Source organism: Hyperolius riggenbachi, chromosome 10 (assembly GCF_040937935.1).
Source record: "Hyperolius riggenbachi isolate aHypRig1 chromosome 10, aHypRig1.pri, whole genome shotgun sequence".
NCBI lineage: Eukaryota > Metazoa > Chordata > Amphibia > Anura > Hyperoliidae > Hyperolius > Hyperolius riggenbachi.
The window spans coordinates 119,172,060-119,186,802 of NC_090655.1; the positions used below are offsets into that span (position 1 = coordinate 119,172,060).

The 14,743-nt window shown below is 44.1% G+C and overlaps 1 protein-coding gene across 1 annotated transcript in view; it reads left to right on the top strand.

Annotated features, from left to right (window-relative positions):
- Positions 1–209: 209 nt before the first annotated feature.
- Positions 210–14,743, top strand: part of SPOCK2 (SPARC (osteonectin), cwcv and kazal like domains proteoglycan 2) — a 272,957-nt gene continuing 258,423 nt past the window's right edge. The window contains exon 1 of the mRNA XM_068257790.1: positions 210–520. Coding sequence (XP_068113891.1) covers positions 344–520 — 177 coding nt within the window. The 5' untranslated portion in view covers positions 210–343. The remainder of the gene's footprint in view (positions 521–14,743) is intronic.

Sequence of the window (14,743 nt, forward strand, 5' to 3'; positions counted from 1 at the left end):
GTGTAATTGCATAAATGCTCTTATATATATATATATACACAGTGTATTGTTTATCTGTATATCAAGTGCTGCCGATTTGTAAATGGTGTTTAATGAAGAAAAAAAAATCGGTGATTCATGTTGTTTTACTGTCACATCCTGCCATGTAGAGCAGGTGTGGTGTCAGCCCCCTCCTTCCTCTGATGCTGCGGCGCAGGCTCGGTGCTCACCCCCTCCAGCCTGTGTCTGCGCGGCGGCTGCTTGCTCTGGGGCTCTGTGCGAGGCTGCTGAGCTGTGACACTGTCCGCAGATCTCTCTCTCCCCATCACTCTAGTGACATCCCAGGACCAGCGCGCTCCCCAGGATGAGGAACCCGGCGGCCACCTGCCTCCTCCTCCTGCCTCTGCTGCTGCCCATCGCCTGGACCCAGGGAGACGGCAAAGAGGTGGAGAACACCGGCAATTTTATGGAGGATGAGCAATGGCTGTCCTCCATCAATCAGTACAGCGGCAAGATCAAGCACTGGAACCGATTTAGAGACGTAAGTCCTGCAGAGGAAGGGAGGAAAAATTGTGTCTAAAGGGGCTTGTGATGCTTTTCAGGGCTTGAATGGACCTAACTGCATATCTAATGGGCAGGATAGGTGAAGTGAGGCTGCATATTGTGTCCAGTCCAGCACTGAGTACACTGTTACAGCCCTGTTGTTACAGTACTAGTTAAATTGAGGCACTTCAGGTTCCAGTGTGAACCAAAAATGAAGTGTTGTGGGGGAGGGTGCAGTACAATCCAGATCTGCCCTGCTGGGCTAGATGAGAAGGTAAATGAGGTAAGTGGGAACAATGCAGGACTGCAAGCTAGTGCTGAGATTAATGGAAATGGTGCTGATGTAGAGGTTACCAAGAACACAGGTTGCCTGACACACAGCTGCCTGTGAAAAGACTTGCAGACTATAGACACAATGATGGAATATTGGGATGTACATAAAAAGGATTGTGGATATGTATTGTGTACTGCACTTGGGATGCTTTCCCTGGAGGATGTGATGATACAGGCAAGATGGGTGTAATAGAGCTAAGTGGTTTCAGAAAGCCTGATGGCAGAATAAGAGGAGTCAGCTAGACCTGACTGGCAAAAGAATGAGCTTGGACCTACAAGTGTATTGATTGCACAGTCTTCTAATGAGACAATGAGGGGGGAACATATCAGAAATAACAGGCTACAATATATGGCTTAGAACAGAAGATGCTGTGCTGTATTTGTGTGCTGGGCTAGAGGAATAGTAGTTTGTTTTTTATCTTGCTCTTGCCATCCATAACATGCACACAGACAGTTATTACAGAAACCAGGAAGCTTGTACTAATGTGTATCAGTTGCACATGTGGCTACATAATAAAGATAACAGTACTGCAGCAGAACAGGCAGGGTTTCAGGGATTTGTAGAAGCATAGTACATGTGGCATAAAGACAAGGAATTTTATACTGTAATAGAAATGTGAAGTACATGTTACAAATGCACATAACTGAAAATGCATAGATAAAGCAAATATGTGACCTGCTGAGTAAACTAAATGGTCTGTACCCCCAAAACTGATACCCTACTTGTTTGTAGGTGCTGTCATGTTGACCAACATCTTTGACACTTTAGTGTTGAGATCTCAGGGCTTGGATCGGTCATGTAAAGTTGCGCCCATTACAAATGGCTCTTTTATATTGAATGTCTAAGTTGAAGTGATTTTACATTATGGTGAGGCTGCAAGACCAGTTTTGATGATTTGCAAATGAGGGCCGGTATTGTTTTTTTGCTGGGTATCTGGGAAGGGCCTCTTACAGTGGGCATACACTATAAAATCTTAATTGTACAATCATATCTTGTCTAGTGGTTTGTAGTATAAGGATAAAGTTTTAGCACATTCTTTAGGCAGGCCCTCCTGCTACAGAAATGTAAAATGGCAGAATACTGTATAGGTGGCTGGACAGCTTGTCTATCTGTAGTTGATATGTTCTGGATGGAAATAGAATTTTCATATCTAACCTTAAAGACTGAATGGAAGGGGTAGATAAAAAGGTAAAGGAAATGTGGTCTGTGAAAGAAACAAAAGCAGATCCAGGGTGGTAAAGCAGATGGGTGTTGTCAGGTAGACATCCGTAGCAGATAGATGAAAGATAGTGGCTTTTGAAGCTATGAAATATGGTGCTTATAGTGTTGTGTTCAGAAAAGAAGTACAGCCATAGTCATAACTCACTAGCTACCAGTCTATAGCCTTAGAGAGTGGCTACAGACTAAATCATCCTACCTGTTTATATGTTAATAGACCTGTTCAGCTATATTTTTCATCAGACAGGTAGTACAACACACAGAAGAAAAGCAAAGATACCAAACAAAAGCCAACCAGTGAAAGACTTTGACTTTCATATGCCTCTGATAACTTAAAACACGTAGAAATAGTTCTTAATATTTGTGTACTACTGGTATGTGTCTGTATATAAGATAGTTCATTATGATCTGCATTGTTTTTCTCTACAACATTTGTACGAGCAGTAGGTCCAATTAGTTGTCCTATTAGCAACAAGAGGAGGACTAGAGAGTCCCTGGTACGTCTGCATAACTAGTTACGTTATCCAGGCAGAAAATGGTTTGGTGATCCTTGGAATTAGTTATGCTGCCGCCTGCAGAGAGGTTGATTGGGATGCCTTCACCATCCTCTACATTTCATCCTATTCCAATAAGTCCTTGCATAAGCACACACATTTGCTGGATGCAGTGTAGCCCATAGCCCCAAGACTTGGAAAAGGATGGTGAGCCAGACACACTCTAGACACACTTTCTTATATGAGATACAGTAATGGGACATATATTTGCTCAAGGATGTAATGAAATGTCTGTAAGACATTTGTAGTCACCGTAGCATGGATAACAATGCTCTGCTGAGCACTGCTGACCTGCATCTCTGTAGAGGGGTTAATGAGTAAAACCAACACTCCATTCAGTAAACATCACTAATGAGGGAACAGGAAAAAGAGCAGATTTGTTAGTAGAGGAATCTGAAGGAGGTCAAACAGCAGGTTGAACATGAAACAATTCCCCCAGCATATGTCTCCTCCAAACCTTTCCATAAACAGATTGGATCCTGTGTCCAGCATCCTTGCCCATAGCAGAGTGGGGCTGTCTGTGAGCTGTGTGCATGATGTTTCCTACACGAGCGGTGACATGTTTCACAGCGATGTGTGAATGTCTAGCTAGCAGGTAAATTGAAGAGCCTTTATTTTCCTGTTTATTGACAGCCTTTCTGAATATAAAATGAAAGCAGCTACTCTCAGGAGACATCTGATTCCAGTCTAAACAGCTGGCTCTGCATCATCACATATCATTATAATATTACATTGTTTCTCATCGTTTCCAGGCTACATGCAGGGAGAAGACTAAAAATGGAAATCAAGAGAGTGTGCAGAACTGGTGTGTGTGTGTGTTTGTGTATATATTATAGTATTGTATATTCTCCTGCAGTAGTTGTGTTTTTTTTCTTTCTGTAAATTGGGCTACTAGATCAGCCCTGTGTAGGAGTTCCATGGAAGAGGTGGGGGGAAGGGGGGGGGGGGGTAGCGGTGTCCGCAATTGATACTCCCACACATCAGCAGAACTGGGCTTGTTAGAAAACCTCTGCATATTGTATGAGGGTCTTCGGCTGTTAAAATCAGCCAATAAATTGGCCCTTCTCTTTCCTCTGCAATTCCAGGACTGCAGCACAGCTGATCCACCCCTCCCTCCAGTATATCTGCTCTCTATAATAAAGGAGATTGCATTTTACCTACTTTATTGAGCTGCACAATTAAGAGAGAGGTCAATAAATCCAAAGGAAGAGCATCCGTGATGCTGTTGAGTTTATGCACATACCTTAGCTGAGCTGGAATCCGAGCAATGGGAAGTAATGGGCCATGTACTGGCATTTGTCAGGGCCGTAGCTCCACTGAAGCAATTGGGGGCCAGTGCTTAGGCAGCAGAATGTAAAAGAAGCAACATATTTACCATAGTTGTTTGTTTTTGCTTTTTTGGGGGGTTTTCCCGATATATTTCTATATATGACTGTAGAGCAAGCTTGCAGCAATGTGAATTTGATAGTCACCGCATATAACACAACAATCTTAGCTCGATTAACTCGCATTAATTTGCAAAATCTTATTTGGTAATTCTGGAGGTGATTACATTTGAATCCTGTAGAATACCTTAACGGTCTCATGGTCTCAGTAAACCTAGGGATGACTCCTAGAGGTGCCTCATGTGGAATGATGGGAATTCTGTTTACCCACTGCAATGTCCTGAACAAGAAAACATGCCTACATGAGGCCGAAATTACACAATTGCAAATTTACTAACCTATTAGCAGCCTCTACTATGTTCTTTGACGACCCAATCTTGTTACTACATAATAGCAGACACTTTTGAAAAATCTTGTCCAGGTTTTGTAGATCATTTTATATTCAAGCAAGTAAAAAGCTAACACTATCCAAAAACATCCCACATTGCTGTCCTATGGTTTTCCAAAGACTACTTAGATAAGTTAAATGGCTATGTAACGATTGTGGAATTCTCTCCGTGGTCAGCGCACAGGATGTGCGCTGATACTGCGGAAATCCTCCACAAGCGTATAATTTGAGAGAACCCAGCAAAAGGTGCAACGCACATGTAGAGGGAAATTCCTGTCGGCAGATGGAGCTGTGGAGTGCAGAGGAACAGATCCTCTGCCCTGCCACAGACGCCAGACAGGAATTGTACGAAGGGAAGGACGCAGGGAAAGATAGCCCTTAAAGAGAGAGAGTAAAGCGACAGAGTGCATGTGTGTCCACCAATCTAGTCGCCACCCAGCGACGATGAACACACAACCATGAAAATCAGGTGAGAAGGCAATCGCAAGGGATGGCAATTTCTAACAGCGACACAAGACTGAATAAGCACAGAGGAGGATTGTATGTATGTCCACCAATCTAGTCGCCAACCTGCGACGGTGGACATACAACAAAGGAAACCAAGTGAGAACGCAATCGCAAGAGAAGCGATTGCGAATGAGAATGAGCACAGGGACAGAATGTATGTGTGTGCACCAATCTAGTCGCCAACCCGCGACGGTGCACACCCAACAGCAGATACGAAGTAGGAACGCAATCGCGAGAGAGGCGATTGCCAGAGGTGACACAAGGCTAAAGCAAGACAGGGCATGAGAGTAGCAAAGGCACAGCAAATCATGCAATGAGAAGATAAAGAAAATAACAAACGCTAACTAAACGCGAACACCGCACTCATTCGCAACAGCGAACGCGTTTACAGCGCGATCTCTGCATGTTAAGCACAACAGAGACAAGCATGCCTAACTAACCACCGACAGACAAACATGAAACAGAGGACGCGAGCGCTTGCTTAACGGTTACCTCACCGAGCCTCCAGCAAGCGTTCGTATCAGACAAGACAGATAAACGAAAACAGGAATAAGTGAGAGATACGATCCACCGCTCTTCCGCCAGAGCGAGTGCAATCTAAATAGGGAAACAGAGTTAGCAGGATCCACTGCTCTTTCCGCCAGTGCGAGTGTGATCCAAGTAAAGCAACAGAGCTAGCAGGATCCATTGCTCTTTCCGCCAGAGCAAGTGCAATCCAAGCAAAGCAACAGAGCTAGCAGGATCCACTGCTCTTTCCGCCAGAGCAAGTGCGATCCAAGCAAAGCAACAGAGCTAGCAGGATTCACTGCTCTTTCCGCCAGAGCAAGTGCGATCCAAGTAAAGCAACAGAGCTTAGCAAGATCCACTGCTCTTTCCGCCAGAGCGAGTGTGATCCAAGTATAGAAACAGAAGGAGCTACCAGTAGCAACCGCTGCTCTAGTTAGCACCCAACAGACAGAACAGGCAATACAAATATACAACCTGACTGAACTAGAGGGGTGTCCAATACAGCCCCCAGAATTACTCTAAGTTAGCTAACAATCCAACAGAGAAGGCTGACACTCCAGGAGTGTGTTAAAAACCGCTATGACCAGCGAAGCCTTCTGGTCAGCAGCAGGCTTTTATACTGTGCCAGCCCTCAAACGAGACAGCTGAGCAATTTGCTTGTATGCAAATCTCTCAGCAGAGCAACTCTGAAAGTTGCAAGATGAAGCCAGGTCTCTTTTCCAGAGACCTGCATCTCTCAGACATAAGGAATGGTCAAACAGCTGGCTGCCTGTGCAGCCAGCTGAGCGGATCATTACAGGCTATTGGTAAAATATTCTCTGGGCAGAGAAGGGGGGGGGGCACTTTTAGTTTGCACCCCAAAGCATTATATTTGGTGAAAGGCAAACACTGCACTCCAGCAGGAGGCAGCATCCTGGCCTGGGCGTGCTTTTTATATGTCCTCCATCCTTGCTAAAATTGTGAATTCTTTATTGTAACAAATAATTGTGTAGCTATATGTCAAAGTATTCCTCAGGGGAAATTGGGAAATGCAAAAAGACAGTGACCTAAAGACACATTGGTCATAAATATTTTGGAATGACAGGTGCGAAGTCCTGAGCTTAATCCTACTGAAATGTTGTAGAAGGACCTGAAGTGGATGCTGTATATACACGCCAAATTATTGGGACCAAAAATGTGCCCCAAAAAAGGGGGAGTTATATGCAAGTTGGGTGAGTAGGACCCCATATACAGTGCACGCATTGGAGGCCTACTTGTATCTATAGTTACCTCTCCTCAATCCTAGTGGCCATCTTCCGGTCTCCCTTGCAGCTCTGTACCCTTAAATGACATTGGGGGTACAGCATTAAAGCGTGTCATACATTATACAGATTTTCGAGGGGTTGGTCGATATGCAGGATGATTTATATGCAAGTACATAGGGTAGCTGTAAGGAAACCCACAAACATCCCTGAGCTGTAACTGTCCTGCAAAGAGGGAGAAGTGGGCTAACATTCTGTAACGATGGGTGTCAGCACGCAGAGAGAATCTGATTATTGGTGATCTGCAGTATCACCAAGAATACAGATATATACCTGATTATTGATGATCTGCAGAATCACCGATAATACAGATATATCGCTAACCTCTGGGCCCCTGAAGCGTGTAAGTGTTTTGGTGTAACAGTATGAATTGGACCACCAGGGTAGCAGGTGGTCCAATAAGTAGAAACAGACTCTACTGCAGTCAAGGACTCCAGGAGGGAGTAGACCTTGACTGGTTTGCAGCAGTGCCCCCTCTGAGAAGCAGGGGACCCCTGCAGGAGGACTGAGCACCCAAGGGGTGGGTGACAGTCAGACAGGTCAGGCAGGCCGGGTCGACAACACACAGACAGACAAAGTACAAAGACAGAAGGCTGCTTCGGTATCCAAGGCAAGCAGGGTTTGGCAACGGAATATCAGAAGTGCAAGGTACCGAATCAGAGATTAGAGGAATAGTCAGGAAAGCAAAGTCATAACAGATATCAAACAATGCCTAGTCTGGGTGTGAGGTCCGTGGTCTCTACACCCTGGAACTAGTCTGATGTATAACAGAATGATAACACAAGTTCCCTAGTCTGGGTGTGAGGTCCATGGTCTCTACACCCTGGAACTAGTCTGATGAATAACACAGATGATACACAGTATTCCTAGTCTGGGGTGTGAGGTCCGTGGTCTCTACACCCTGGAACTGGTCTAAGGAATAACACAGATGACACACAGTAAACTGGCTAAGTGTGGATTCCCAGGTCCTCCTGGTTCCACCACACTGAAGGATCTGACTAAGGTCTGAGTGCTAACACATAGGTATTCGCAACGCCAGACAACCAGCAACTGAACAGCAAGAGATATATATAGTGAAGCGTTCCTCAGCGCCACTCAGCTCCATTCAACCAATCATCTGCTGAGCTGGGGTCAGCTGACCGTCCCGATCAGCTGACCCTTCTCCTATTGGCATAAAGAGCCTGTCTTGCGGCGCGCGCAGCTCTCCATCTGTGTGCACTACTAGGTTCAGATAACCCAGACGCATGTTGCTGTGAGTAAACCGCCGCTCTGTGCGCGGAAACCGCAACTGTCAGCACAAGCGGCGGCTTCTTTGCAATCCTTCACACATTCCCTCCAAGTTGATGTGGAGAACTTCTAAACATTTGCCAGAAATGTTATTGGAAGAAAAGGTTCAAATGTCTTTCCCACATACAGATATTTAACTGAATCATTTTTCCTCAATAAATAAATGAACAACCATAATATTTTGGACTCTTAACTGGTTTGGGGCCACCACATGTTAAAACTACACCGGACATCTGGCTGCCTAAGCTTAATTTTGCCTGGCTGCTTAAGTTTAATGAAGGCAGCTCCCGTGCATGGGAAGTGATGGTGGGTCCCCACCGGCACAGGACTTATGCTGTCTAAAGACAGCTGAGTTCCATATATTGATCAAGAGCAGTTTTCATTGGCTCCTGATCACTGTGAGCCAATCGCAGTGATTAGGAAGTGCAAAATTGAAAAATTGGCTATGTTTCTCAAAGGGGCCAGAGTCTTCCTTTCCCAAGTAGTTCTTTGGATTACAGAGCAGCACAGTGATTTTTTTTCCCTTGAATCCTATACCCAACTCTATAATCCTGTGTCAAGCTTACAAGCTCCCAGAGTAACCATTAATAATATATCATAGACATCTGAAATTCTCTCCTTTCTGCTGTGGTGCTTGGAATTCCAGTGACAGTTGTATTATTGTGGCCAAGACAAGAGGATGGTTGCTCAGAAATCTTCTCATGTTTAATTCACAATAAAAGAGTTTTGTATTGAAGTAGAGGAAGGTGAGTGTCTGGCAGGTATTACTGCTGTCTGTTTTCCACTGGGGCCGCCATCATTAAAACAGGAAATGAGGGCTGCCCCTGTCCTCCAGCTGGGGTTAGGGAAGTGTAAGGTGCTCTGGAATCAGGATTTGGTATTTCAGGTTTTTGTGTTGTGCTGCCTTGTCTGACATATTGTTATGTGTTTTGGTATTATATATGTCTGCTTTAAAGGGGAACATTATGAAGTTTTCTGGCACGAAAAGGCTAACCAGAGAAACATTGCTTGATTAAGCGCTCCAGATCGAAGAGTTATAAATAAATGCAAAATTAATTCAAAGGGAGCACTCAATGTTAACTAAACACCTGCTGAAAGTTCTTTTAACCACTTCACCCCAAAGGCGTTTTTACTCTAACGGACAAGAGCAATTTTCACCTTTGTGTTAATCCCTTTCATTTGCCAATAGCTTAATTATTACTAATCACAATGAAATGATCTATATCTTGTTTTTTTTCATCACCAGTTGGGCTTTTTGTGGTTTATATTTGTTTACAGTAATTACTTTATTTTCTATGCATTTTAAAGGGGAAAAACAAGGAAAAAATGATAAAATACACTATTTCTCCAATTTCATCCCCTATAGTTTTCACTATGTGCACGTGCACAGAAATGCGCACGCGCACAACGGCAGCAGCACTGTCTAACTTATAAAAACGTCCTGGAGCCATTCAGAGGCTCTAGCAGGACGTTTTTATAAGTCAGGTTGTCATTAAGTGGTTAAACAAGTGGCTAAACTTAGTCCCTGTTAAACAGTGTTTACAGGATTTAAACAAGTTCGTTAAGTAGCACATTATAAGTAAGAGAAAATGCCATTTAAAAACTTACTGTGGTATGTTATATACCTTAGTGGATCGTTTTATTTGACACACCTTAAGTTCTCATTTAAAGTATGATTCTTCTTCAAATGTCTTCTGGTTTACTACAACATGTAGAGTAGAATGAAGCTCCATATGCAGAATTCAAAGACTGCCTGACACGTGTTTTACGTCTAAAGGCCGCTTCTTCAAAAGGAACATATAGATGCATACATTCCGTTCCAGAAGAAAAAATATCGCAAGTATCTCTGCAATGCTGTCACAGAGAAGCAGCATACAGCGTGCATCTCTTCTCTGTCTAGTGGAGGGAAGCACATTGTATTGAAGATACCTGGAATGATTTGTCTTCTGGAACTGATTGTGTGCAGCTGTATATTTATGCCTCTGAAGAAGCCATTTTTAGCCGTGAAACACGTCAGGAAATCTTTAAACTCTGCATATGGAGTCTGAGTCACTTTAAGTACTGTAATAGGTTAATAGCTTGGGGTAGCTCTGATCCTGTGCTTAGACAGTCAGTTGAATTCCACAGCAAAGATCTTGATGGGGGTGTCTGTGCTTTAGAAAGCTGATTTATCCTCCAAAAACTCTTGACTGGCTGCTGGGTGGAGAGACTAGCACAGGCATGGGCAAACTTGGTCTTTCAGCTGTTAAGGGACTACAAGTCCCACAATGCATTTGCCTTTATGAGTCATGACTGTGGCTGTAAGACTCCTGTAATGCATTGTGGGGCTTGTAGTTCCTTAACAGCTGGAGGGCAAAGTTTGCCCATGCCTGGACTAGCATGCATTGTAACCAAGTACCATGGTGGTTGGCTAACCCAGCTTTTACATGCGCTTGAACAGATATTTGCCAGTTTGGTAAAAGCTGCAATAGAGTACAGGATTCATACGTCTGATTAAATGACGTCACTTGCTTCCTAACCAATAGACACTGACCTTCAGTGTTCTAAGGAGAGGAGGTGTGCCTCTAGAAATGCATCAATATCTATTGGCTAATCAATGAGTGACATCACTCAAAAAAATCCTGTAAATGCAATATGGCATCCCCCATAAAACACAGACAGCTCATTATGCAGCTTTGGCCAGCAGGCTGAGAGAACACAGTGCACTAGTAAAACAATGTTGTTTTAGGTATGTAGAACTTGACAGAGATGGGATTGAGTGCCAGAATGTTTACAAGTTTGCTGTACAACCTGCATCAGAGAAAAACAAGACAGCAGACCTTTGTGCAGGTCCTGTACAGGTGGATATGAGTAGCTAATCAGTTAATTGCACCAATCTGTTTACGCTAGGACAGACTTTTTTCAGTGTATTCTGTTTTTCAGTCAGTCTGTTAGTTCTGTTGTTTGCCAGGCTTTCATTCGCAAAAACTCTTTTCATTTCTTTATTTTATGATGTCTGGCAAGTGGCATACACATGGTGAACATGAAAATGAAGAGTATAGCGACTAGGCTTTGTGAAGAACCAGAGCTGAGTTTTTTTGCAGGAAGTGGTCAGGTCTTTATCTCATATGTCCACATGTAAGCAATATTAGGACGTTTTTACTTGTTGGATTCAGGTCTCAGAATATTCACATTGAATAGGGTATCTTGAGTCAAAGCATTTGAAGAAACTATATACTGTATATCATGACGCGTAATGGTTGTTACATACTGATATATCAGCAGGGTTCTGATATGCAAGCTGTTCTAAGATTCTTAGTTCAAGAAAAATATGTAACTGGTTTTCTTATTTAATGTCCATTGTCCAGAGCAGTGGTAGCACTTGGCCTTTATTGAAGGCCATTAATTCTTTCTCATTGCTGGTATATATTCAGCCCCCTGAGGTCATGGCTGTGCATAATAATGAGTATTTGAGTAGAGGAATGTAGAAGACACGGTCTGTCTTAATGATATAATGCTTGTTTATGCAGAGACTGAGAGCGCTAAAAGGGATTTCGGCACTAGTCTGGGGCATATGCTGTATAAGATGATTTTTTTTTTCTCCTTAATTTAATGCTTCCATGTTTTACATTAGCAATTATCAAGCACTATGTATTCTGCTAAATCACCCTAACTCTGCTTAGCTTACTTATTGCTATGGGTTTATATGCCTTATTAGTGATGATGAACTAGTTTAAGTTTAAGTGATGGTAACAGCAGCTGCTTCTCCTAATGAGGCTTTACTGAGGCTCATCGTTTGACTGGGTTTCCTGCTTTGGAATCACAGCCATACATCCTTCTTCCCATGCCAAGTGTTCTCCAGCCCCATGTCATGCTGCTACACAGAGCAGGATCCTCCACAAGGCAACTTAGGTAGGTACCTGGGGCCCAGTAGGTTTCAGGGGTCCAAACTGCCACTTTCCCTGACCCTTCTCCCATCTCAGATTACCAAAATAACCAGAAGGGGGGAACCTAAGCTAGTACTTTGCCTAGGACCCCTCCATCTTGATGTGCTACCCATAGCAGCCATGTCTCTTAATGATCCTCTGGTTACTTTAATCTCTGTCGCATGCACCAGTACTGAGGCCATATAGGTGTGGGGAGTTGAGGGACTTTGTAGTGTGTGGCTTATCATCTGGCTGTAGGGAGTCACTGAGGCAAATAAGAGCCCTATTTGTGACAACACCCACTGCTGCTGAGGTGTAAAGCTACGTACACACATGCGGCAACGGTCGTTCGTTGTGAACGATGAACGAACTTTTAATTGAGGAAAGAACGACCTAAGTAAAGTTAGTTTTTAAAGGTGTGTAACGATCTGGTCGTTAGAACGAACATTACATCACATAAAGCAACTATTGCGCTTGCGCATAAAAATGAAACGTTCAATGGAGAAATAGCAAAATGCGATGTCAAGCCTAGTAGGAACAACCGTTTCCAACGGTGTACTACTTTTACAAACGATCGTCGTTGGAAAAAATCCGCCAAGCTAGATAGTTCGTTTTTAACGATCTAACTCATCCGTCGTTAGACTTAATGGTCGTTCGCTGCTTTTTTTAAAATGATCGTCGTTTGAAACGATCGGGGAACGATCGTTTCAAACGACTATAGTCGCATGTGTGTACGCACCTTCAGGCTGTCTAGAATGCAGCCTTTGTGTACCTACCACAGTTTTAAGGGGAAAAAAGAAATACTTTTTAGTGCTAACATATTTGGTCTGGAAACACATCCCCACCACACCTTGGATTATGCCTTATCAGACTTCCAGTCAGGCATGCCATGGCCAATCCAATCGCAATAGACTTATTTTCCTTTTAAAATAAAACCAAAAAAACCTTTTGTTCATCACCAATCTGCCTTGCTCTTCTCCAAAGGCTAATACAATGGTAATCATTTAGATATTGAACATAACATTTCTGTTAGGAATTATGCATTGCCTTTTCCTTCCTGTTAGTGGCAGTATTTACTTAAGGCTCATACACACGGGGTACGGCCGTCGCCGCAACCACGTGGCACGCGCGTGTTGCGGCGACGGTTCGCCCGTGTGTATGACGCGCGCGCCCCGAACCGTCGCCCGTCGGAGCTGTCGCCAGGCGATTGACATGTTCAATCGCCGGCTACAGCTGTCGCCGCAACCTCGCCGGAACTGTCGCTAGCCCCGCATGTGTATGCGGGCTAGCGACAGCTACCCACACACAGTACACGGAGCATCCGGCGGGGGGGAGGAACCTCGGCGACAGCTTTCGCCGCATCGCTAATCCCTCTGCTGCCGTGTGGATGCAGAGGGACTTGGCGACGAGCTGTCGCCGAACTGTCTCCGAACTGTTGCGCACACGCTCCCGTGTGCAGCGACAGCTACAATTGTCCCCCCGTGAGTACTTAGCTCTAGAGCACTCTGGACTTTCACTGCCACCAGCAGAGGGCTTTATGGACATTTAGCAGCCCTGAAGTTCTGCCTTCCACCAGCAGGTGGCTGTATGCTGCCTGTACCAAGGACTTGCAGTTCTGTTTACTCATGTTTATTGAAAAGAAATTTCACAAAATACAAACATTTGCAGTTCTTTGTCTGTCCTGCAGAGGCCTCTAATGGGACTTTGGTTAATTACCACCAGCTGCATCCTGCTTTTATTTAACCTCCTTAGCGGTATGGCCGAGTGTGTCAGGCATACCGCTCTGTGGCCCCAGGAGTCCCCCTTAATACATTTTTTGTCCCTAATTGCTGTAAATCCTCTAGCTGCACTAGGCTAGCTAGTGAAAGGGTCGGGCACCCTTTGATCGCCACCGAATCTCCCCCCCCCCCGTGTATACATTAACACCCCCCCCTCCCGGATCAGGCGATCGCGCAGTCTCCCGCCGCAGCTCCGGTCTCTCTATGGGGAGGATCGGGTTTGCGCATGACGTTGGCGACTATGCTATGTTCCTGGAGCTCTTCATTGGCTCTTGTCCTTGTGTTTAGGTATCTGTGCCATGTGTGTGGGGGGGGGGGGGGAACACACAGTTTAACATGCACAGAACCAAAGATGGAGGCTAGGATATTGCAGAATATGGTACAAGGAATGAAGAGTACTGTTAGCCAATCAAATTAATGGGCATGTATGTAGTTTGTCAATAATGCAGAGGGGGAAGGACCATAATATTTTAGTAAAGCACCATATTTACATCTAGACTAGTATAAAAGTGTGTCATGGCTGCCAAATTAGGGAATTTGTGATGCCATGTCCCACAGCCTTAATATTTAATTACTAGTTGAACTAAGCTCATTTAAAAACCGGCGCTAGGTCAGGGCACATGCGTGCACCCGTCCGCCGTGCGCAGACACGCGGGCCCGGCTCCCTGGCCCCATCCTCCTGTCCCAATGGCTGTCCGTTATGCACATGCACAGTAGTGCAACACACGTGTGGGTATCAAGTAAAAAACACTTTCTGAGAAGCTGTCTCTGCTTCAGGCACACACACAGTTATGAACAACTCATTAGAAGATTTTAATATATAATAAAAAGCAGTTCGAATAAAATACATTGGCAACTTTCAGGGCAAAAAAAACTACACTTTGGAAACTTGTAATTTGTAGACAGACAATATTACTTGTGCACAAAAGCAAATATAACTGTATGAGTAATAAAAAGTAGAAAAACACATTTTTATTGAATGTTGTGTCAGAGTTTCAGACCACTTTCAAAGCAGCTATTTCTGTAAATAGATAAGTATCATGAAATATCTCCTCTC